A 25,044-nucleotide genomic window follows, 5' to 3' on the forward strand; every position below is an offset into this window, starting at 1 on the left:
GTGTTATGGTGTTCATTCATGTGGGTGGTTTATTTACTTCATGTTATATGTTTCTTCATTTACCGGTTTATATGTGTATGTTGTAATAAGGTAAAATCTTATATTACCGGTAGAACACTGATTACCCCCCCCCCCCCCCCCCCCTCTTTAGTGTTCTTGAATTCATTGTACTCCAACAATTGGTATCAAAGCTTGGTACCTCGGAGGAAGTTTAACAGCTTGAGGAAGATCCTGAAACCATAATCATTGAGCATGGCTATGGAGAAGCAACTTGAAATGGCACTTGAGGATTATGATACTGAAAGGCTGAAGAACTTAAAGCTGCAAAATGAATTGAATTTCGCTAATGAATTCATTCTTGTTCTGCAAGAAAGGTTATCATCAGCTCGAGCTAGGAGGAAGGAACTTTTGCAAAACCAGGATGATGAAGAGAAAAGTGCACTTAAAGAACAATGTCAGAAGCTGAGTCAAGCAAACATGCTCATGAAGATGAAATGCAAGACCTAATTATGAGGATGTCAAAAGAAATTGAGGATAGAAAGAAGAAGGAAGAAAATCTTGTTGTATCTCTGAAGAACAAATCTAAAGAATGTCACAAATTGGCTCATGAGAGTGATATGTTGAAAACTAATTTGGTATAATCCCATAATAATGAACAAGAGCTTGAGAGACAAATAATAACTCTGGGAAATGATCTAACTACTGCAAGTATAAAGAAAAATTCAGGATTAGTACTACACAGTTGGATGATTTATTGAAAAGACAAAGGCAGAATGATGATTCTAGAGGACTTGGATTTGTACAAGGTGGAAGCTTCGGTACTGAAAATGAAGATCAAACAACCGGTATGCAAAACTCATCAGACCAGAGGAAACCAGTAAGGCAATCTAATGCTTATAAATTCAATGGTAGATGCTTTGTTTCTAATAAATTTGGGCATGTGGCTAAACAATGTATAAATAGAGCAAATCAAAACTACAATTTAGTTCTCGGTCAATGCACAAATTGCAAGAAATGTGGTCATAAGTTAGAAAATTGCAGAATGAATGTTAAGTGTCATGCATGTGGAAAGTTTGAACATTTGGCTAATCAATGTAGAACAAGGAATGGCACCGGATATGGCAAAGTAATTCAAAAGAACAATGTTACATGTTATGCATGCAACAAAATAGGTCATATTGCTAAGTATTGTAGAAGCAAGACCACACCGGTTAGCAATGACTGAGCAAATGAGAAAGGAAAGCAGAAGGTAGATGAAATACAACATGATCACACCAAGAGATGGGTAAGAAATTCTGAAGAACCAAGTGGAGATGCAACTACACTGGAAATTGCACCAATAACTCCACCAGTAGAACAGAGCATTCCTGCACCAACAAAAAATTCAACTGGTAACTGAGGTATACGCCTTAGGGGTTGGCAAATTCATTGCAAATCTTGCATATTCCTCATAAGAGATCTGGAAAGAGATCTTAAGAGTTGTATTGATCATTGATGAAGGTTTACCCGACATAAAACTGTGAAACCGACATTCGGTAGGGTACATCACTAAGCATTTATGACAGTAAAGGACTAGGGTTTACTCGCTGATAAAAAGGAAAAAATGAACTCATTTTCACTCACCCAGCACTTGAGAAAACCAGAGCGAAGCAAAGGCGAATCACAGGCGATCAAGAGTGAGCAAAGGCATTCTGAAAAGATTTCCAACAGTTTTCAAGATCTTTCAAACCAACGATCATTTTCTAGGTATTTGTTTGAAATGTTCTAGGTATTTCTTTGAAATGGCATCCAAATCTTCATCTTGTCCTACTTTCATTGCAAATTCCACCATTGTCGAGGTTAAGAATAGGCTCAGACCCATTTTTAAGGAAGTTCCTCAAATAGCAAAGAAGGAAGACTCTACGAGTGCATTCTCGAGGGTTCCCAATGGCGTAGTTTATGTAGAAGACGCCAGGGCCTATATTCACTGCACCTTGGAGGATTTAGGCACTGAGGAGATCAAGGGAATGTATCAATCTATGATACTAGGCAGCTCCGAAACAATCAAGTTGAAATATCAAGTCATTGTAGACCTAGGGTTAATCGGAATCCTGTATATACCGGAATTCAAGGATGAAATGGTCAAATATGTTCTGAGCAGGGTCCACAATGAATTCATCTGGCTAGACCGGTCTTACATGATCACCAAGGAAGCAATTCAGGTGGTCACCGAGTTACCCAAAGTTGGACAAGAACCAGGGAAGAAGATCTCAAACACTGAGGTTGAAAAGCTCATCGGCGCAACCCATGATGGAAGATCAATGAGGATCAACACCATCAAAGACACAGATGTGAAATTTGCTAGCATGATCATCAGCTACAAGGTAAATCAATCAAGTCGATTGAACTCTGTTGCCAGTTCTTGTATTCATGTTGCATACCAAATGCTAAGGAATGATGGAAAGTATGATTTGTGTGAATGGTTAAGAAGTGAATTAATGCTAAATCTTGGCAAGATTAAGGGTGTCAAGAAAGGAACATTTAGGTTTGGTAATCTTATTATCTGCTTGATGTTATATTTCATGAATGAGTTGTCGGGTTTGGGAAAGAAATGTTGGGCTTATGACATACTGGTAGGCATGCAAATCAAAGATGCAATCACCGGTCTTGGCAGCAACAGGGATGAGAAGCTATGGGGCTTCTTTAAATCTTTCCAAGAAAATATGAGACTGAGGGAGAGGATCTCCAAGCACATTGTAGAGAAATACTCCACTGATATCTGCTTCATGGTAAAAACTGATGAGACCCTCATGGAAGCAGTGGAACCAAGAACCATATGGGTCACTAAACTAGGATATGAAGTTGATGACAACATCTTGGAACTTTATGCAAAAATGTTGCTTGATGGTCCATTAGATGACAAAACTGAACATTTTGGCACTGCGGAGGAGAAGGCTCTTGAAGTTAAAATTGGCTTCAACAAGAAAAGAAGAGAAAAGAAAATAGACAAGATGTGTGCTTTCGTTCAAAATGTTATCCACTAGATAGATACAGAACTAGGTTCTGGATCTAAACCAGTAGATCAACCGATAGCGGTTAGTGCTCCTGAGGCAAAGAGACCAACAACTTTCATTTCTCCTAACATAGGATAATCAACCTCTTGCATTCAGAAGGGTACAGAGGAAGAAAGCTAACAAGCCTTGGATAGAGGAGAAGAAGGTGGAGCCAAGGAGGAAGCTAGTAAGAAAAGTGACAAAGCCTATTGCACCCACACCTCTGGCAAGGAAGCCTCTACTCAAAAGAGGAAACCAGTTTCATCCGCCCCTACAACCCCCAACAAGAAGAAGAAAAATGATGATGAAGAAAATATAACTTGTGCTGAGTTAATTAATGAGGTAACGAAAGATGATATTTTGAAGAATGTGTCAAATTTATATGAAGATCTAGATGAAAAAGAGCAAAATGAAACTGAGGAAGCAATTTTGTTACATATAGACATATATAAGAAAGCTTTAGTAGAGATTTTGAAGGAAATTCCTTTATCATTGTACAATAAGTTAGATGCAAGAAGATTAGATGCAGTTAAGAGGGATAGGGAAATTAAGGAAGTTGAACTTTTGAATATGTGTGACTCTATAAATAATGAGGAAATGAAAAGATGTATAGATGTTGCCAACAGAACAATTTTTAGCAGCAAAGACCGACAAATAAGCTTAATGATGGGTAGAGTAAATGAGATAGTAAATGAGACCAGAGATGGTTGGACTAAATTCTTTCAAAAGAATCCTGATTTCCTTACTTCTCAAGAAGAATTTGGCAAGGCAACAACTTCCACCATTCCGGATAGATCGAAAGGGAAAGGAATTTTGGGAAGTTCAGATCAAATTTTGAATGAACCGACAGTAAATAAGAGTGTACAGACACCACCGATAGATAAACCTAAAATTGATGAGTGTACAGACTATACCGGCATAAACAACATTTGTACATTTCGAGCAAGATAATATAGATAATGTATAGGGTACTGATAATATTGTGGATAATACTCCACCGACAGTAACAGCTACTGCACCAAGTGGTGAAGCCACCGGTGCAAAAGGGGATGAGAAAAGAGATACTCCATGAGAGGATAAGGGAAAGGAGACTGATAAGACTCTGATTCCCCAGCAAAACTTTTGGCAATTGACACTTCTCAAGTTGAGAAGAAATCAATCACGAAGATGAGTCCCACAGAGCTAATGATGATGGCTAGTCAGAAGCTAATGAAGGAGGGATTTGCAGACAAAGGAATAATGGATCAGTCAATAACAGTTTGCACAGATTGATTCCTGATTGTATGATTGAAAATGAAGCGAGTCCTTCCGGCAAGCTTAAGGTACTGACAGAGCACATAGCCAAAAACTTTCAATCATTACAACAGATTTTCAACCGGCAAGCACTTGAAAGATTTACTTTGGCTAAGAGAGCCGCTTTTGATCAAATTATTGAGACAGAAAAGAGGAAGATTGAGGAGAAACTCTTACTTATTGAAAATTCTTTGAAACAGTGTACTAACATCTATAGGGTCTTTTGTAATATAGAAATTCTTACATCAAACATAGATAAGAGGATAAAAGAGTTACAAGACAAGATTGCTACTATTGCTAATTCTTTTGATGGACTAACTTCACTTACTACATCTATTGATGGACAAATTTTGACTTTGGAGGATCAAATTTTTGCTCTTGAAAAAGAAAGAGAGAAGATTATTCGAAGAGCAAGAAATCTCAGAGGTTTGGTGAGTCCAAGATTGGATTCACTTGGTGTACATAAAAGGGAATGCATGGACATGCTTGCGAAGCCCACACCGACAGAAGCCACTGAGAAAGAAACACTTGCACATCTACTGAGTGGACTTGTAGCCATATCTGAAACTTTCAAAACCAGATGGGATACCTATATACAATTACTTGAGAAAGCTTATCCAGAAATCTTGAAATTGGTCAAGCTCTGGTAAAGTAATCTGTAATTATTCATTGTTTTGCACAGATTCTTAAACAATTCTTTTAATTCTTTCACAAGTCTTTGGGAGGATATATATGTGAAAAATATGTATATAATCCTAGGGGGAGGATATTAGACAGAGAGTATATTGCAAACATAGTCAATCAGCTCAGGGGGAGCATATTTCAGTGGAACCGACAGGGAATCCATTTTTCACATGAGTGTTGCCATCAATGCCAAAGGGGGAGATTGTTGGCAATTGACACTCATTGAATTCATATGTTGTCATTGATGGCAACACAATTCTGTAGAAGACATATATCGACAGATACCAGCATTGGAGGCATATACCAGCAAATACCGGCATTGGAGGCATATACCGACAGACACCGGCATTGAAGTAATCAAGGTCACAACCGGCACCGACACCGGCACCGACATCCAACACTTCTGTGAAGCCGACATCAATTTGGGATCTAAAAAGTTTCATTTAATCATTTTGTAATTATTGTATAAGGTCGACATTATATATCTTTTGTAATGTATTGGAAGTCAACATAAGGAATATTGTTTGTAAGGGTATATAAGTCAGTCTATTAAGTCATTGTGATATATGGAATAGAGAAGAGTGTGCAGGATAAGGAAGCAAAACAGTGTGATGCAAAGGACATTTGTGTAGATCACTTGTATGCGAAAGTAATATCATGCAATGATCTGTAAATGGTTTGTAAAGCATTCTTGGAGAAATGGAGATACTGGTAAAAGGGTTTAAGAACTGGTACATAACAAAGCTATAACCGGAACTCTTTTTGGCATAGCAGATGCATTTTGTGAGTTCACCATTATTGTTTTATCTCAGCAGAAGTTTATAGTCAGTGAGACTCTTTTGTACTAAGCAGTGTGCTCTAGGCAATGTGCCTTCCTGCATGTGCAGGCCCCCATACTATGTAATATCTTTCATATGGCTGGTGAATTGATATTGTGGGTCACAAATCCCACCGTGGTTTTTCCTCTTTGAGGTTTTCCACGTATAAATTATGTTTGTTATGGTGCTCATTCATGTGGGTGGTTTATTTACTTCATGTTATATGTTTCTTCATTTATCTGTTTATGTGTATGTTGTAATAAGGTAAAATCTTATATTACCAGCAGAATACTGATTCACACCCCCCCTCCCTTCTCAGTGTTCTTGGATTCATTGTATTCCAACAGTTAAGTGGTTAGTAGTAGCATTCTTCCACTAGGTAGAAGCCCCTTTGTGTTGTGGAGAAGAGCAACCTAAAGCAAGATGGCCAATAGAGAAACATCTTCTACAGCAAAAGGGGAGACCTTCAAAATCCAACAGTTATGACCAAGGCCTATCCCCACCATAAGAACCACATCACTCGGGAGAGGAGCAAAGATGTCGATATCAACAAGAATGTGGGCAAAGGTAGTGTGTTCCATTGAAGACGTAGCATCATCGACCTTCACGAAACGGCTAATAGAGTTACCGATTGCCTCATAGCAAGAATGCTCCCAGAAATGAAGAGGGAGATTGATGAGCCGAACCCAAACTGGACGCACATTAAGTGGTTCAATGAGAGGATTGAAAGAGGTTGTCCAAAGCTTGATGGAGAGGGAGTCCACTCCCCAAGCCCATAGCTTGCTCAAAATCAAATCCCTATCAGCAAAAGAAGTGAAGGAAGCAACGAAAAATCCTTTAGCACAGGGAAAAAGCTCAATATTGAGAGCAACCAAAGGCCGCCAGGAGTCACTTACCCAACTGTGAAGGTCCGATAGGGAAGGCCAGAGCCCAAAGAATCTGCACACCAAAGCATAGCGTTGGTAAAACCCAATGTTGTCAACAACATCCTATCCGCAAACCACCACAGGGGAGGATTTCGCACAAGGGAGAAGACAGACCCCCTTAGAGGGTTGGGCGGAAGATCTGGCCACACGAGCAAAGCTATGCTTACCAGTAGGTTTGGGCAAAGGACCAACAACATCAGCGGCCGGTAGCAAGGTGGTTTCCCCAGAAGCCAAAGAGTCGACAATAGTAGGATCCACAGCCGGGGAACTGAGGGGGTGGATGCAACACCAGGCACATCAACAACCGCCAAAGGGGTCGTCAACCAAACAACAGTAGCATGGATCGTAAGAGCCGAGGACCCCACGCAAGGAAGGGGTGGAAAGCAAAGCTCCAGATATCCACAACAGAACCAGGGGCATTCAAAAAGAGGGAGGCAGGAGAGCCATTCTTATTATTAGTTTAGTTGCATTGTTAGTTTGTTGTTTATTCTTAATATTATGTGATTTTGTGTAGTTCTTATGTTTTTTGTAAAACAATTTGGGTCCTATCAAAGACCCACTTTTAGTTAATAATAATAAAAACATCACACACACTAACTATATTTGACAATCTCTTTTCTACTAGAGTCAACTAGATTACATAGATATCATCTGAATTACAACATGTTGAGTAAGTGCACACCTGTAGACCTGTTGTTGTTGCAGCAGAACCACCAGTCACAGTTTCAGCAATTGTAGTCTTGGTAGTGTCGACAACAAACAAATCCATTATGTCAAAGTCACTCAAAGATTGAACTTGTTTTAATCGCACTTCGATGATTTAACCTTGGATGAATCGTGAGACACACCCTCATCTTCACAAACATTTAATTTCCTTGTGTTCATTTATATGCATATCTCATATTATTGACAAGCACTTGATCAAAAATATTCAATTATATGTATTTTTAATTGGTTGAGAACAAATTCTATTTTGAATGGATTAGTGAATGAAGTTACATAACAAAGAGATGCACATGAAGAAGGTTTTTATATTAGGATTTATATGTAACTTTTTGACTAGGGGAAGAGCACCAGTAGCCGTCATAGCTAACTTTGCGCACCCACAGATCCTAAATGGTACATCAGATTTTGAATTTTTTTTTAGTTGTCTTCGTATGCGACTTAATTGCTTATAGCTATTGATCTAGCTCCTGGATAGTAACGATGCACGTTGTTGAATCAGTTATGTGCACAAAGGTCAAAAAGTACACATTTCAAAGTGTCGCTTGATACCTAACTAAAGATGTTCCAGTAACCGTCAACTCAAAATCGCTAGTACTTGTTGACAAATGTCCCAATAGTGGTGCGCAAATGGGACAAATGTTCCAATAGTTGTGCACAAATGGGTCAATTAATTACAAAAAATGATCAACTATTGGTACAAAACAAATTTATTAATGTTGTTTTCACTATGACGGCTATTGGGGGGTCAACATGACAATAAAGTGACGGTTATTGGAACTATGTTATCTATTGGTGCTCTTCCCCTACTTCAACTACTAACAAATTCATCATGAGCAATTGATGATCTTAACTACAAAACCATGGATCCCATAAACAACAAAATGGAGACCAAAACTTATTTAGGGAGTTGAATTGGATCTCTTTCCATTTGTTTGGATAGGAGACATTCCAATACCTCTTCTTAACTTATGTATTGATCCTTTAACATAAATTAAATGATTGAATATGTGTTAAGACAATTGAGCAAGGGCGGGTGGTTAGGGATGGGAAAGGAAGAGGTAGACATGTCTTCATTTGGGCATTGTGTTCCAATCTTACCAATCTCAAGAATTTTAACAATTGAAAGTGCAATTTATTGTGACAATTAAAAGTGCAATTTATTGTGACGTTTCTTGAGATTGTATAATGGTATGTATTCATTGAGCTCACTAGGTTAAATGCAAAGAAGAGTATGCTATGTTTTTGGCTGATCCTTGTGAATGAAGAAGCTTGTACGATTGACTCATAGGGGACTCTTACTAAGATTTCTTCCTTGATTGGGTTTTCCCAAGGTAATCTCTTGTGCTATCTTGTTTTTGTTATGTCTCTTTCATTCACTTGCTTACATCGCCCACTACATAGTAATAACAATTGGAGCACATTCGGATATGGGTAACATGAACATTTTCCATGTTCCCCAATGAAAGTAGGATTCTAACTTATTAATTATAGAGCCGCAAGAATGTCGCGATTTTGCAGCCTCAAATGTTAATGTCGCGATTTTGCAGCCTCAAATGTTCTTCAATTAAGCATAGATATTGTTGGCAACAAGTTGTTGATCATAAGATTTGTGTTATCATACAATGGAATATCCATATCAATTATGGATCAGCACTCACCATTTAAACTTTTTTAATTCATATCTTTCAGAAGGTGAATACCATTCTTATCAGATTTATTTATATTGCAAACATTCTAGTTGAAATTGAAAAGGCGTTGGATAGCTGGAGCTTTAGGCAGGGCATATGAAACTCCTGAATACTCATTCCTTACGAAGTTTAATTTAAAAATGGCGACCTCTGTACAATCAAGGTTTAAACGCTCACTTCATTTCATCAGCATTTTATATGGTGCTTTGAGCACAAACACAAGATTCGTGACTTCATTTGCCTTGTCTCTATTTCTAATATATTACATTCAATCAAATTTCAAATCATCGAGGAGATTGATCATCAAAGGCTTATAAACATTGTATCTTTAAGATTTTTGTGGAGTTTATTCATTTAAATGATATAGGTTTCTGGGATTTTTCCAATGTAAGAATTTTTTGTTCACTTTCTCCTTGGTGTATTTCTCCGATCCTATCAAATTTTAATCAGGCTTTCATCGTTGATGTATTTACAATTTCTTTGACCGGGAAATAAGGAGTCAAGTTAGAAAATATAACAAGTGACATCTTTTGACTAGAGGAACAAAAAATTCAGGGGATATTCACAAAATTAAAATCAGAATAAATACATGGATATTAAAGAAAGAAATATTTCCTCCAAGACAAATGTTCATATTGCAATCTGTAGAAAGAAGCTTAAGAATACTACAAAAGCTTTTGGGATTCTCAGATATAATTTAGAGTTCTACAGGTATCTACGTCAGTGGATTTTTAAAGTTAAATAGCAAGAGAAATAAAAATGCAACAGCATTACCAGTACATTACCAAGACTGAGCAACTAATGCAGACCAAATCATGTGTCCTGGGAGCTCTATTTTGGAAAAACTGAAAGGGCATTCGGAGTCGTGTTGAAAAGATTATTTCTTTATTATAATTGCTCACACTAAGAATGTTTGTTATTCAAGCTTCTCTATTATGTATGTCTTTTCTTTGAAACCTTATAAAAAAGATAAAAAATGGTGATGCTGAATACTGACTCATAGTTCTCGAGGAGGTGCAGCGTCTTCCTTTGTATTTCAACACCTGAAATTGTTTCTCACTTCAACGTGATGGTTTACATGCTTCTGCACTAGGTCTTTCTCTGCTAAACTTATCATGAAACTGAAAGAAAGTTTGACTTAAGAGTACTTTTGTCAGCATTACTCCAAGCTCAAGATTACAGTGCAAGTACTCTGGAAATGAACCTAAAAACTGGAGCAGGTTGCACATAGACCTGAACAGAAAAATGACAGCATTAATTTTAACACCTTACAAAAAGAACAAGTGGGCAATCCAAGTTCCACAAAATAGTCAAACCACTCCTGCAACTAATCACTGTACAGGAAATGCTGCCAGCAAATTTAATCATTTGTTCAGAGTTTTCTGCTTAGCCTAATTTTTAAGAGAACTTGAAATCAGTACTTTGTAAACTTTCAGACCTTCATGTTTCTCGAGCAGATGACTTATGCTTATATTTGCGCATGCATCGCCTAAAATAGTTCTTTCCTTCAGGATGAATCTCTACAAATGTCTTCTCAAAAGTTTTCTCTGATGGCCTCAGGATGCGCATGATACCGAACTCTGACTTAAGAACATTATTTGTCCTCAGCCATTTATAAAATTCGTATCTAGGCATGGTTCTACGCTCAAGACTGTAATTCAAGAATTGCGGATATTTTTCAAGAACCTGGAGTGGGTTACTTACAGACCTGAAAAGAAAATCAGCTTTCTTCTTAACTGAATTCAAATTTAAACTGAATATATTAGGGGAAACCCAGAGTATTTTACAAACAGCACAAAATGGCAATCCAAGTCCCAGCAAATAATTGAATCGCTCCTGCAGCTTATCTGATTTACATTCAATCCTGCTTGCTGCTTCATTCATCTTTCTAGAGCTTTTGGATAAGCCTGCTTTCAAGAAAATGTTCAGCGTGTGCCTTCCAATATGCCTATGTAAATGTTCACAAATTTGTATTTCTTGAACAGATGTAACTGGCATCATGCTCTTCAAACGTTCTTCAATGAACGCAAAAAAATTCTGCTTTTCAAAAACTGTTCCAACCATGCATTCATGAAGCTTAATCAATTTGCTCCTATGCAGATCGATTTTCTCTCTTGCCTCCTTCTGGTATTGTTCAAAACTTGCAGCACTTGTCTCCATAGATTCGACTAGTTTAGGATCCAGAAGTTCAGGACACTTAACAAATATACTGCCAATATTTTCCTTCTGAATTCCTAAGCTTGACAAAAATTCTATTATAAAGTACACAGATTCGTCTGAACCATTGGTAAGGAGATCACTCTTTGTATGACATAATTTACTTATCTCATCCCAAGAGCAACCAACACCCATCAAAAGCATCAGCTTTTCCAAAACAGTACCCCTGTTGTGCAGATTTGTTTCATTCAGACAGCAAATTCTGCTTTTCTCCACTTGCAAACCATTCAAACGACTAGTAACTGCCTTTAAGTTTTTATACACGTCATCATTAAGAACTGACGGGCAGCAGATTAATATTCTCACAAGAGAAAGCTTACTGACTCCAAGATTCTCATAGAACTGAAGTTTCTTTTGCAGTTCTTTTGAAGAACTACTGAATATCTCTGGGTGCTCTTTGTAAAGTTTGCCAAGTTCCTGCCTTGGAAATCCAATGTTGCTCAAAGTTGACACAGTTGCAAGCAAGGCTTGGTTTTCCTTCATAAACAGTTGATGAGCAGGCAACAAGCTATGGATATCACAAGGCTGTATACCAATGCTTTCAAAGAAGGGCTCAAACTCATTAATTGGATTATAAAGCAGATGTTTCTGAAGAGCTGGGTTTATGTTCTTCCTTTGCCGTACACTAGATAACAGCTTGCGTATAAAGCATGGGGCATTGAGGCTTATATATCTGGCATCAGTAAAGTTAAAATCCCTACTGTAGTAAAGATAATCTTGAAGCGCCTGCTGAACTTGGAGCTTCACATCTTCTGGGACTTCAGCCAAGGGCTTTACCCTTGCCTTCCCAGAGAGTTTAGCAGTCTGAACAAAAATCAAAGGCAGCAGATTTAGGTTTAAATAATGAGAACCCCAGGTAACCAATTTCTGTTTAGAAAATGAAAATTTGGGATAAAAAGCATATTTTTGGATTGCCCGCTGAAACATTGGTAGGTCAAACATTAGGGTTTTCTCCAGAAACAGATACTGAGAAGTATGTCCCAGTGATCAGAGCCAAAACTAGATGTATTGAAAGAATTTTTAAAATGAAGCCAATTTATGGGCACTGCAAAATTTTCAACATAAAGCGTAGCTATCAAGTTTGATATTTCGATGAGATTACAAAACAATACGTATATCCAAACTGAAAGCCAAACTGGTAACCAACATCTCAAATCGAAAAACAACCATGTGATTTATCCATGAAAATTGCACTTACTCGAGCATTGTGATGCCGAATAGAGGGCAGAGTTTGCACTGCACCGTCTCGTCTCATTACATGCGTGCTTAAGGACATTGGATTTTGGATTCAATTCCAGGTTTTGTCGAGGTTTGGGAGTACCTATCTAGCCTCTGGAACGAAGCTTTAGAACAGATATGTCTTTCTTTTAGGTTTACATTGCATTGCTTGAGGACGTATGTTAAGTTTGGATTGGTAGGGTTTTTTTTTGGGGGTTTCTCATATAAATATTTGTCATTCATGCATTACTTTATTATTTATTTATTTGTTTGTTTGTTTATTTATTTGATTTTTTAGTTTATTTATTTTATTATAGAGGTATTTTATGTTATATATTTTATTAATTTTAAAGTTATCAGTTTTACATTAAAAAAAATAATCATTTGTTTTCAATGGTTTTTCTTTATAACATGAGGCACTTCTCCTTTCTATTATAGAGTCATAGATTACACTTCTCAATGTCAAAAAGTTTCACTTGTCCTTATAAATATTTTGGAGGTTATAAAAAGAGACGACGTCTCCCTTTTCAAAGGATTTGATATAGTTAATTGTGTTATAGGTGTTGGTGTAAATACGGTTTTGGACTTAGTAAAGGTCTTGTACCTAGTGTTTTTCTAGTTTCTAATAGAGGACTTATTCACATGACTTTAATTTACTTAGGTCCTTACAAATATTTTGGAGGTTATGAAAAGAGATGCCGTCTCCCTTTTCAAAGGATTCGATATAGTTAATTGTGTTATAGGTGTTGATGTGAATAAGGTTTTGGATCTAGTAAAGGTATTGTACCTAGTGCTTTTGCTAGTTCCTTATAGGGGACTTATTCACATGACTTAAGTTTATTTAGGTCGTAGGTGTTGTTTCTAAAAGGCATTAGTTGTCAAGATAAGAAATATAATATCTTATCTTTATGACATTTATTTAATTCTAGTTATCTATGTCATTTAATATTTGATTGAGGTAGTTGTCTCATTGTATAGGACTAAGACACATGTCACAATCTTGTCTAATCCTACCTCTCACCGTACCTTGATAAGCAAGGTCATCCCATTGTATATTTCATATTCTATCAATCATTCTTGCATTCATAATCAAGCAAGCTACTCTTGTCATTCTCTCTTGTGGAAGTTGTTTTGATCTTGCAAGGATTCTGGTGGTGTTAAGGAGTGACCAATTAACTCATACATGGTATAAGAGCTCCAATGTTGCACATTCCTTCCCAAATTGAAGGGGTGTCATATGTCTTGAATAATTTTATGGGTGTATTTTAGGGTTTCATTGACCTCATGATTGAATTCACGACATTAAAGAAAGTTAGGTTTGCCTTTTGTTTCATCAAATTTTGTAGTATTTTGCCAAATCTACAAGGGTTTGAAGAAGTGTGAAGATTGGCTAGTCTAAGAGGTCACTGATTTTTGGGGGCACTTTAGGTCCAAATCAACATCACCATTACATTCAAGAGGTCGATGTAGACACCTAAAAATGCCCTCTTAATTAAATAAATATTTATTATTTATTTAATTATCTTAAGCCCACCTTTTCCTCTATTAATTAAATAAAAAAATTTTTTATTTAATTGATTAATTGTCCTCTTCTCTCTAATCCTATCCCTCCTTCTTGCTCACATGGATCAAAATCTAAATTCGTAGGCATGTGACAAGTGTCATATTCCTCGTCATTCACTTTATCCTTTCTCCAATGTCCACACTCATTAAACCAAGAATTCAACCCACCACTTAATCTTATCCCTTGATTTTGAATTAACCTCTTAATCTTATTCACTCTTACCTACCACTCCATCTCCTCCCTTCATCTTTACCTACCCTTCAATCCTATTGATTCTCTTTTAACTATGTGATCATGGTCGTTCATCTTTTAACCTCTTAATCTAAGCCCTTGATTCTCTTGGAGATTTGTATAAAAGAGGTGTTTTCCTTCTATTTTAATCATCAACAAACATTAGAGTAGTTACATAATGTCAAAATCTTGCTAGAGCTTGCATCATCATTCCTATTGCATCATAATCTTACACCATCAAGCAACCATGTTCCATTCCTTTCATGATCTCTTGTGCTAGTGCTAAATAGCTGAGATCAAATACACAATTTTCACAAGATCTTTGTTTGTGTGTGTGAAGGTACACTTTCGTTTGTTTCATCTTATTTGCATGCATGATAGAGTACTTCATTGGTGTTGTTGGATAGGTTTTGTAGATCTAGACTAGTGGTTGGGTTGTTTAGGGTTTACAAATAAGTTCAATACATAAATGATCTAATGAATTTTGACTATAAATTTGGCCATTTTCGATAAATTTGTTTTTGAGGCAAAAAAAATTGTTTGAGTAGGTCATATGATCCCTTAGTGTGCAAGTTGTCATATTTTATTTGGAGAAAATAGAAATAGAATATTAAAAATTCTACATTTTATTTTATTTTATCAGGTAAATATTTTGTTGTTAGCAAATTTTCTTTGCAAGCAAAAATTTAAAAAAATTGGCTTTGTCGACTTGCTTATTCTATTAGACCCATACCTCTACTTGGTCGACATATAGTCAACTCATAGCTTTATTGTCACTTATTTTAATAGTTTCTAACTTGCATACATTTTTTGCATGGCATTTTAGTGGTCTACAAATTAATGTTTATGGTTGAATTATCCATTTGCTCAGTCCACTTATTTCTTGGTCGACATGTATAGTTTGTCTACTTGTTGAATTTGTTGTTGGCCATTTTTATGCTCTGATTGGTTGGTGGTTTAATCCTTTTTGTACGTACAAATTGTTTGGTCAAGCATGTAATATTTGTTTAGCATATTTAAGTGGGGTGCATTCCAATTGGTGTATTGACCTATGTATGGTGTGTGGTGTGTTGGCACTAGCACCCACCACCCTTATGCATAACGCCTAAGAACTTAAATACCACACTCCTAGCATACCACCCTTTGCCCTCCACTTTCAAGAACGCCATAGCTATGTTGCCTCATATGGGCAATGTTTTATTTTTTTTGCCACAACGTTGACCCCGGTGTTACCCCCTATGGGCAAGTGCTTTAGTTTTTAGCCACAATGTTGACCCTAGTCACATGATGGACCAAGGACTAACAAATTTTTAGCCCCATGTGCCTAACTAGACCCTTTAGTACTTGAAAATGAGGGTAGTTTTATTTTTCTCATAACTTGGACAAACATAGGCCAATCTTTGAAAATGAGATATTATTAGAAAGCTGGTTTTGTCTACTTTCCAGTGTTTGAGTCATTTTTTATATATATTTTTGTTTAATGACGTTCATCGCTATTTGAAATTATATTTATTTTTGACTCTCGAGCTCATAACGTTTTTCCACGATCTCCATTTTTTGCAATTCTCATGTCATTGAAAAGGCATTGAGGATCTATTTCAATACATCCATGCACTTTTTCTAGATTTTGTCAAAAGTATCTATTATTCAATTTTTGATATATTTGCATCCTAAAGGATTACTTGGACATTTTTTACAATTGGGCAGGTGCTTCTCTACCAATCTCTTCAGTTTTAGCATACATCATGTTAACAATTTCTATTTGTGTTGAGGGTTTTTGTTTTGGTAATAATTTGGAAATCTTGTGGAATGAATCATGTATAAGGGTTGTAGATGTAAATATTGTGGAGATAGTCAACATGGGAATGAATGGTGTCCTCATGTCCCACATTATGTTATTCAAATCTTTCTTGAGAGTGCATCCAGTCCATCATAGGATACCACATCAACATCTCAAGTTGCTCCTTCTCCACGTACACAGATAGTTGTTGTACCTTCATTAGTTGAGACTCCCATTCCTACTAAGCAGGATAATCCATTTATTTTTGGTGATTCATTACAATAGGTATTTTGTTGTCTTTTTGATTGGAGTTCCTATATATTAGACATTTCTTCGTTGTTTGTTGAGTCTCACGCTTCAAATTTGGAAGATCAATTTGAGGGTTTATCTCTCCTATTTGATAATAGTCTTGACACAACTATTGTTACATCATCTTTGTCTTTGGAGATTTTTCCAAATTGTTTTCCATATGTTCTTTTCTTTTAACCTTTTATTATGACTAGGCATGTATTTCATTGGTTTGTGGCATCACCATCTTCATCATTCAAGGACTTAGAAACACATGAGAAAATTTTAGATACATCATCCTACATTTGTATTCTACTTCCTACCAATTCCTATCTGGAATGGAAAACATTCCTACATGTGTACTTGGTTTATCTTCTTCACAACGAGAGTGTTGAACACACCACATGACTAAGAGAGGGGGGGCAAGTGTGGATCAATTTGGACCTCGAAATACCTTACTTCTAATCTATAATACTTCAAACCACACTTAACTTATTATTGTAATTATCAAACATGAAAGCACAAAGCACCATGCACACATGAACACCAGATTTATGCAGAAAACCCTAAATAGGGAAAACACACAATGATAATCACACTCACAATATGAATAACTAATTACAATGTTTTAGGCTCAAGGCTAAGGATATCACTACATTTGATAGGACTTGCAAGACTAAGGTGCACAAACTTAGGGCAAGATACAAAGGATTGTACAAGCTTCCAAAAGGAACACACCTTCTTCAAACAAGTAAAGGGAATAGATGAATTCAAATGAACAAGATATCATGATCATGAAATTGTCTTTGAACCATTGTGTTAAGTGACCAATATCATGGCAAACCCATTTGGCATTAATCATTGTCTCAAAACACTATCAAACTGAAGATATGAACATCAAAGCTCTTCACAAACTAAATTTTGCACCAAATATGCTTGCATATCATTCACATCCACTTCACAACAATTTTCACACATCCCATGCATCAACTCATACAACCACACATCTATATATACAAGATAATTCATTAAAACTCTCAACTAGGTCAACCATAGATAAAACATACAATATTACATAAATTAGTCCACTCATACCTTTAATACCAAATGCAGTCTAGTCTAGGAGATAGATGGGATCCAAACACATCACAAAAACATCCTTCTAAGATGATTCCAACAAACTACGCATACTAACACATCCTCCAAAGTTGATACCAAATGAAAGATGTAGATAAACAATAAAGCGAGTTAACTAGTCGACCCAAAACCATCCTCCAATACAAAGTAAATACTATGGATCTACACACACCATGGTGAGACCCATATCAACATCCAAAGATTCTAAACACAACATCCAATGCATATCTAGACCAAAAGAGCATGAACCAAATAAAATACACCACCTCAATAAGCCAAAAACTAAACTCATAACAACATAAATTCACTTGCCAATCAATCCAACATTAGAAAATTGAACTTGAACACTACACAAAGCAAATGAACATGTCCACCAAGATACAACACTTAGATCTACATATTAAATAACTGCTAAGCATTGTTTGGACCAGTTTTGACAGACAACCTCATTATTAGAAACAACAACAACAACCAATTGTACCATTTGAGCAACAGAGAGCCTGAAACTTGATAGTGTAATATGCACGGATCATAAGCATTGTGATTATAAATGCAAACCATAATCCTCAGAAACTAGATTAATTCAAAGCATATTTCCATTGGGACGGTAAATACTCTTTCCTACACATAAATATTGTTTCTTGCATATTAAAACTTGCACTACACCAACCATTTGTAAACACCTCAACATTGCTACCAAACCACTTTACAACCATTTGGAAACACCTCAACATCACTACTAGACCACTTAACAACATTAGAACACTCACTTTAGAACCATCTACAACACATAGTGACATCAATGACAACATAACTCAATAACTCAAGTTTCCAATATTCTCCCCCTTTTTCATTGATGGAAACATTTGTACCACCAACAAAAAAATACATTCTATCTCTCTCCCCCTTTGACATCAAGGACAAAGGCCATATTATTGCAAACAACTTCTACTTTACTGAACTCTTCCCCTTTCATCTTGACTCAATTTCCCTCTTTTGGGAATAACTTTGATCACTACAACACATCATCTACAACCACACATACTACACTACTCCCCCTAATAATAGCAACCGCATCAATCCAGGAGATAGAAGATGGATTTTTAATCTCCCCTTGGAAAGGTGCACCACTTGAATGCATCTAGTTTGAAGGAGGGGAAATAACCCATAATTTTTGTTGGAGACACTCAAAAGTATCCTTGCCAAAGCTTTAGTAAATATATCTGCAATTTGTTGGCACATACTCCAATCTAACTTCCTTCTTTGCAAACTTCCTTATTAAGAAATGATATCAGATTGAAATGTCTTTCTAGTCCTTGAGTGTATTATCAGATTCTTTGAAATATTAATTGCACTTGTATTATAACACATAATTTGAATTGCCTCATCATACTTAACCTTGACATCTTTAAGAGTTTTCTTCATCCACATGACTTGAGTACAACAAGATGTTGTTGCAATTTATTCTTCTTCTGCAATAGACAATGGCATTGAATCTTATTCTTACTCAACCAAGATACCAATATATCTCCCAAGAAAAATGCACCATCACTTGTACTTCTCCTATCATCAACACATCTGACTCAATCAACATCTATATATGCTCTCAAAGTGAAATCATCATCCTTCTTATACTATAAACCATAATTTAGAGTCCCTTTTAAATATCTAAGTATCCTTTTTACTACTTGATCGTGAGATTGCTTAAGATTAACTTGATATTTGGAAACCAAATAAACAACCTACATAATTTCTAGTCTTGAATCAATCAAATACAATAATCCTCCAATCATAGATCCATATTGTTTTTTGTTAACATCTGAAGATCCATCATCCTTGCTTAGCTTACAATCAATAGTCATGGGGGTTGCAACTAGTTTAGAATTCTCCATCCCAAATTTCTTCAACATCTCTTGGAGAAATAAAATGCCTTTTTCTGATTTTGTAACTTGAAGACCAAGAAAAATGGCAGCTCACCTATCATAAACATCTCAAACTCTTCCATTTCTTCTGCAAACTTCTTACATACATCATGATCTCCTTTGAATATGATATCATCAACATTTTCAACAATAATCAATAATTTATCACTTTCAACTTTGAAATAATGGTTTCTATCTGTAGTACCTATTTTGAAATTTGCTACAACAAATAGCTAACCTTGCATACCAAGCTCTAAAAGCATGCTTGAGTCCATAAAGTGCCATCTTGAGTTTGCAAACCATATTTGGATCTTTTGACAAGTTGAACTCATCTAGTTGATCAATGTATACTTCTTCTTCAAGTTCTCCATGAAGAATGTTGACTTGGCATCTATTTGATATACCTTAAACTTCTTATATGCAGCAAATACAAGAAACATCCTTATAACCTCCATTCACATCTGGAGCAAATGTCTCCTCAAAGTTTATAACTTCAACCTATGAGTAACCTTTACATACTAATCTTGTCTTGTTCCTTGTGACTTTTCCATATTCATTTATCTTATTTTGGAACACCCACTTAGTTCCTATCACATTCTTATCCACTAGTCTAGGTACCAATTCCCATGTCTAATTCTTCTCTATCTAGTTCAACTCCTCTTCCATTGCCTTTATCCAATTCTCATTCTTGCTTGCTTATGTATAGGTCTTTGGTTCCACTTGAGATAGGAAACAATAATTTGTTCATTCACTATTTTCTATAAGTCTTCTTCTTGTCTAAACTCCTCCATTCTTGTCCCTAATTATCTATTCCTCTAAGTGATTCTTTCACACATAGTTTGCTAGTATCTTAGGTATATGTTCATGGTTTTTTTATTATGTACTTGTCTCTTCTTTATATTTTGAAGTATCCTTCTCTTCTATAGCCACCAAAATAACTTATATCTTAATCTCAAATTTAGGTGCAGTCTCAATCCAATTCTATTCTTCACTAACTCTCACATTTGCACTCTCCACAAATTTATTCAACCTCTTGTTGTGACATCGATATGCCTTACTCCTTGTAGAGTATCCAAAAAATATTCCTTCATATAACGTTGCATCAAATTTCCCAAGATCTTCCTCATCTCTCCTTATGTAGCACTTACTTCCAAAGATTCTAAAATACTTGACTATAGGAGGTCTTCCGTTCCATAGCTCATAAAATGTTTTTGTGTAATTCACTCTAATTTGCACCTGTAGCGTCGTAAATTGTACGCACTTGCTAAAGTGGTACAATTTCACACCTAGTTTAGCACCCGCCTTGGCGCATTTTGCATTTTGCATTGCATTTCCCCTTTAGCACTTAATTAATCAAATTAATTAGGTCTAAGGTCCTATTTCATCATCTCCCATATCATAAAGTTGGGCCCTTTCATTAAAGTGTGCCCCTTTCATTTTATTCCTCCAATACATTATTTAATCAAAAACCCTAATTAGGTCCTATTTTGAACTTGGGGGCTTGATTTCGGGGGTCAAAACATCTCGAAATCAGCTGTAACTTTGGGATTCTCTCTAAAATCATCATATCCGACGGCCCTGAAAATTTGGTGAAAAGTTGTCGGGACCATGGCGCCCGGAGAGGACCATGGCGCCCGGAGTGCACATGGTCCCGGACATTTTTCCCGAAATTTTAGGAGCGCAATCCAATCATAAAATAAAGCTTAACCCCAAGAAATTGGCGGGAGATTCAATCTCTAAGTCGGCCTAAAGTTGGAATTAAGACCTAGGGTTTCATATATAAAAGCTCTCTTTCTTCATTTGAAAGGATCAGAATTTGGTTTTCAGGGACCTCATATGCAGTGAAAGAGCAGATCTTTTGAAGACTTCAACAACATTCAACATCCCTCTATCAAGCATTTATCAATTCCATTCATCCATTTAGGGCTTGGAAGACATTGAAGAACAATAGGAGATTACTGACTGAAGATTGGCTTGTACCCCTCCCTTGGGGGTTGGGTATGATTTCGTGTTGTTTTCATGTCTTTGCATAAGCTCCAATATATCATTTGTATTCATTCTTTAGATCACTTTGCATCTTGATTTAGAGCATTTACATTATCATTTACAAGCAATTAGGGTTTACTTTCTAGGTTGCTCTAGTTTGCTTTCTTGCATTTTAGGACCTTGCACACCCACTAGGTTTGCACACACAATACATTTTACAAAACAACTTGGCTATTCGTGGAGGTGGAAATCACCGAAGCGGGGGTTTGACTAAGGCAAAACCCTATATAGCCGCCCAAACACCTTTTTAGATATAAGTGCAGGTTTCGGAATTCGGACGACGCCGCAAGTTGCAGATCCGGAAGAAGTAGACTGAGACCGACCTTCCCACCAAATCTCAGAGCAAAAGACCAGGACAGGGGCGTGGGGCGCCCTGGTCCCTGGGACAGGGGCGCTGGGCACCCTGGTCCTCCTAACAGACAGCAGTTTCAGCATTTTGACAGCTTTTCAGGTTGCAAAATAGCAGTTTCTGGAGCAGTTTCAGGTGCAGAATCAGGACAGTGGCGCCCGCGCCCCCGTCCCGAACATTTTCCCTCAGATTTTAACTCTGGGTATGCATTTGCATTCTTGTCTTGTCCTTGTGTTTACAACTTTCCATTATTTAAGTTCAATTCTGCAAATCTTGTTATTAGTTCATACTTGCACATTGGGGTTTGGGATTGAACTTGCATCATTTTATCTTTCAATTACAACAAAGGAATAGAAATCCTAATAGGTAGCCCGTGGCTCTCTCTTCCACAAAAAGAAGTAGCCAATTGTGTGATACCTCTAGGCTCTTTCATATTCCACAAATGTGTGATTGAAAGTGAGATTAGGGCATGTTTGCTTAGTGTCACTTTTTCCCCCACACATTTTGGTGAACCCGACGTGAATTCCAATCTTCTCTAATTCTGATTTATGTTTTCAAATTTGAGTATTTATGCTATTTCAAATTCAAATTTGTATTTACAAGTTTTAATTTCTTGCAAGATTCAAAAAATTTAGAGGAAATTTTTGCTAAAACCCTAATTTTGTTGAACTTGTGGATAGCTTAATTGGGATCAATAATTTCAAATCTGATTTAGGAACTCATTTGAATCATAAATTTCATTTTCTAAATCTACATTCTAAGTGCTTGCATTGGTTAAAATTAAACATTTCCTTCTATTTTGCATGTGTTATCATTTGAAAGAGGAAAATTGTTGTCATGATGCATTCATTTCATAGATGTGATAATGGGTTAGCTTCCCTTGTTTCAATTTTTCCTTCTCCTAAAGAACCTCCCCCCATCTATAACAACATTTTAGTGCCTAAAAGAGTTTCCTCCAATCCCTTTGAGACTCTCCCGTGCTCTAAGGATGAAGACTTTAAGAGTGATCTTGACAGTTCTCCTAAAATGTGCCCTTCTTATTTAGCTATCCTAGAGGAAGAGAATGATATCATAAACACCTTTCTTAATGTTACTTCATCTTCCCTACATGATGCCTCTCTAAGTGAAAAGGTATTGATGGACATTGACTTATTTTCTCCTAGAGTTGGTCCTTCCAATGGGGGCATGTTAGTGCAACAAGAGGTTATGAACACTTCCTTCAAAGATCTCCTTCCTAAGCATGAATCTTTGGAGAAATATGTTCATGTTCCTCCTAAAAAACACTCCCTTCATGAGGATCCTTTTGTGCAAGAAGATGACATTATCCCTACATTTCCTAGTGATGGCATTTCCTTTTCCAACAAAATTCCCACTAGAGATGATGAATTAATGATAAATGCTTACCCTTCTCCTAAAGTTTGTCTTACCCATAAGCATCCCTTAGAGAAAGAAGATGAAATAATAAGCAATTTCCTTAATTCTCTCTCCCCTGAAGATCATATTGAACATATTTTGAGGAAAGAGGATGAGTTTAACACATCTATTGATGCTCTCCCTCCTAAGAATGAGGAATTAATAAACAATGTTATCTCCTCTCCCGAAATTGACAATACTTCAAACATTCCTTTCAACAACTTCACTATTTGGGATGAACCATTAGAAGAAGGTGTAGATTATTCTCTACCCCATGAGAGAACTCTAGCCAAAGGGGATGAAATCAAGATTGAAAACTCCCTTGATAGTTTCTCACCTTCCTTGAATCTCAATCATTCTCCCTCTAAAAATAAAGCATCTCCCTCTCCTCAACTTGGTTCTACTCATGAGGATACCCTAGTTCAAAGCAAGATGGTTAACATCTCTTTCAAAGATCTCCCTCTCAAAAGTGAGACTTTAGAGAGTGATGTTGATCCTTCTCCTAGAGAGTTTATTCCCCATGTAGATCCTTTGATGATAGAGGATGATATGACCTTTCCTAGTATTACTCTGCCTACTAGAACATCAATGCCTACCCCTTGTCTCTCTCCTAAAATTGATTTAATCCGTGATGAGATTTTAGTGCAAGAGAAGACTATCAATAATTCTTCCAACACTTTTGTTCATTCCTCTAAACCATCCTCAATCAATTTGATACATGTGAATGAAACACCTAACAAACCTCTCTTCACTATCCAAGGTGCTTGTCCTTCTCAAAATTCTCAACCTTTAAATAAGCCTATCTTAGTGGTTCAAGGTGGTTATGCTAATGATTCTTTTTGCACTCCTAAGAAACCTATTATTACTGTGCAAGGAGGTTATTCTACTAAGAGCCCTTATGAGTATGCTAAGCAATTAACTAGAGAGAGTTATCATGTGGTTGCCCATACTTATCATACTAGAAATAATAGGCAACCTAATCCTCCTCCAGTTATCCCAACTTCACTTCCTCCTTCCCAACCTATTCTTCCTCAAGCTCCTCATATTTCACAAGTTCTTGGTAAGGAATATGATCTCATAGAATAACTTAAAGCTACTCCTGCTAAGATATCCCTTTGGGATTTGATCCAAACTTCTTCCGCTCATCATGGAATGTTACAAGATGCCTTGAAAGATTTGAATGTTCCTCCACCTAATACATCTAGTAATATAGTGTCTTTGGTTAACTCTGTGATGAATCCTAAAGCTCAAATTGTGTTTACTCAAGATGAGTTGCCTACTAGCGAAATTCGACATGATCCCTTGATGATTGTGGTTATCATAAATGACACTGCTATAAGACAAACACTGGTAGATAATGGTTCTGGCCTTAATGTGTGTAGCATTAATCTATTGCATAAGATGAATGTGGATACATCCCTTATTGAGCCTGACTCTCGTCCCATTCGAGGCTTTGATAATGTGGCTAAGTCTTCATTAGGTATTATCACCTTACCCATCACAGTGGGACCTGTTACTTTGCCTACTCCTATCCATGTTATGTCGGGAAATCTAACATACAACTTGTTATTAGGGAGACCTTGGATTCACAATATGCAAGTTGTCCCCTCTACATTGCATAGACAAGTAAAATTAATTTATAATAATAAGACATATACCTTGATAGGTGATACTAATTTTCAAGCTTGTTTGCAAACATCTACTTCCAAAGG

The 25,044-nt window shown here is 36.5% G+C and overlaps 1 protein-coding gene across 2 annotated transcripts; it reads right to left on the reverse strand.

The window, feature by feature from the left end:
* Positions 1-10,033: 10,033 nt before the first annotated feature.
* On the reverse strand, positions 10,034-12,789 carry LOC131066671 (transcription termination factor MTEF18, mitochondrial). 2 transcript variants are annotated; one of them, XM_058001482.2, is made up of 2 exons: positions 10,606-12,789; positions 10,034-10,400 (listed from the first exon to the last, which is right to left on the reverse strand). In XM_058001482.2, the coding sequence occupies exon 1, from the start codon at positions 12,324-12,326 to the stop codon at positions 10,608-10,610; it is 1,719 nt and encodes a 572-aa protein (XP_057857465.1). In that variant the 5' UTR covers positions 12,327-12,789; the 3' UTR covers positions 10,034-10,400; positions 10,606-10,607. The 2 variants fall into 2 exon arrangements, with proteins under 2 accessions (XP_057857465.1, XP_057857466.1); XM_058001483.2 differs by lacking the exon at positions 10,034-10,400 and having other exon boundaries at positions 10,402-12,188; positions 12,583-12,789.
* Positions 12,790-25,044: the final 12,255 nt, after the last annotated feature.

This window comes from Cryptomeria japonica, chromosome 3 (genome assembly GCF_030272615.1).
Source record: "Cryptomeria japonica chromosome 3, Sugi_1.0, whole genome shotgun sequence".
In the NCBI taxonomy this organism is placed as follows: Eukaryota; Viridiplantae; Streptophyta; class Pinopsida; order Cupressales; family Cupressaceae; genus Cryptomeria; species Cryptomeria japonica.

Bases quoted from the DNA above. Each gene is read 5' to 3' on its own strand.
- LOC131066671 (XM_058001482.2), bottom strand. From the start codon at position 12,326: ATGTTTGACCTACCAATGTTTCAGCGGGCAATCCAAAAATATGCTTTT.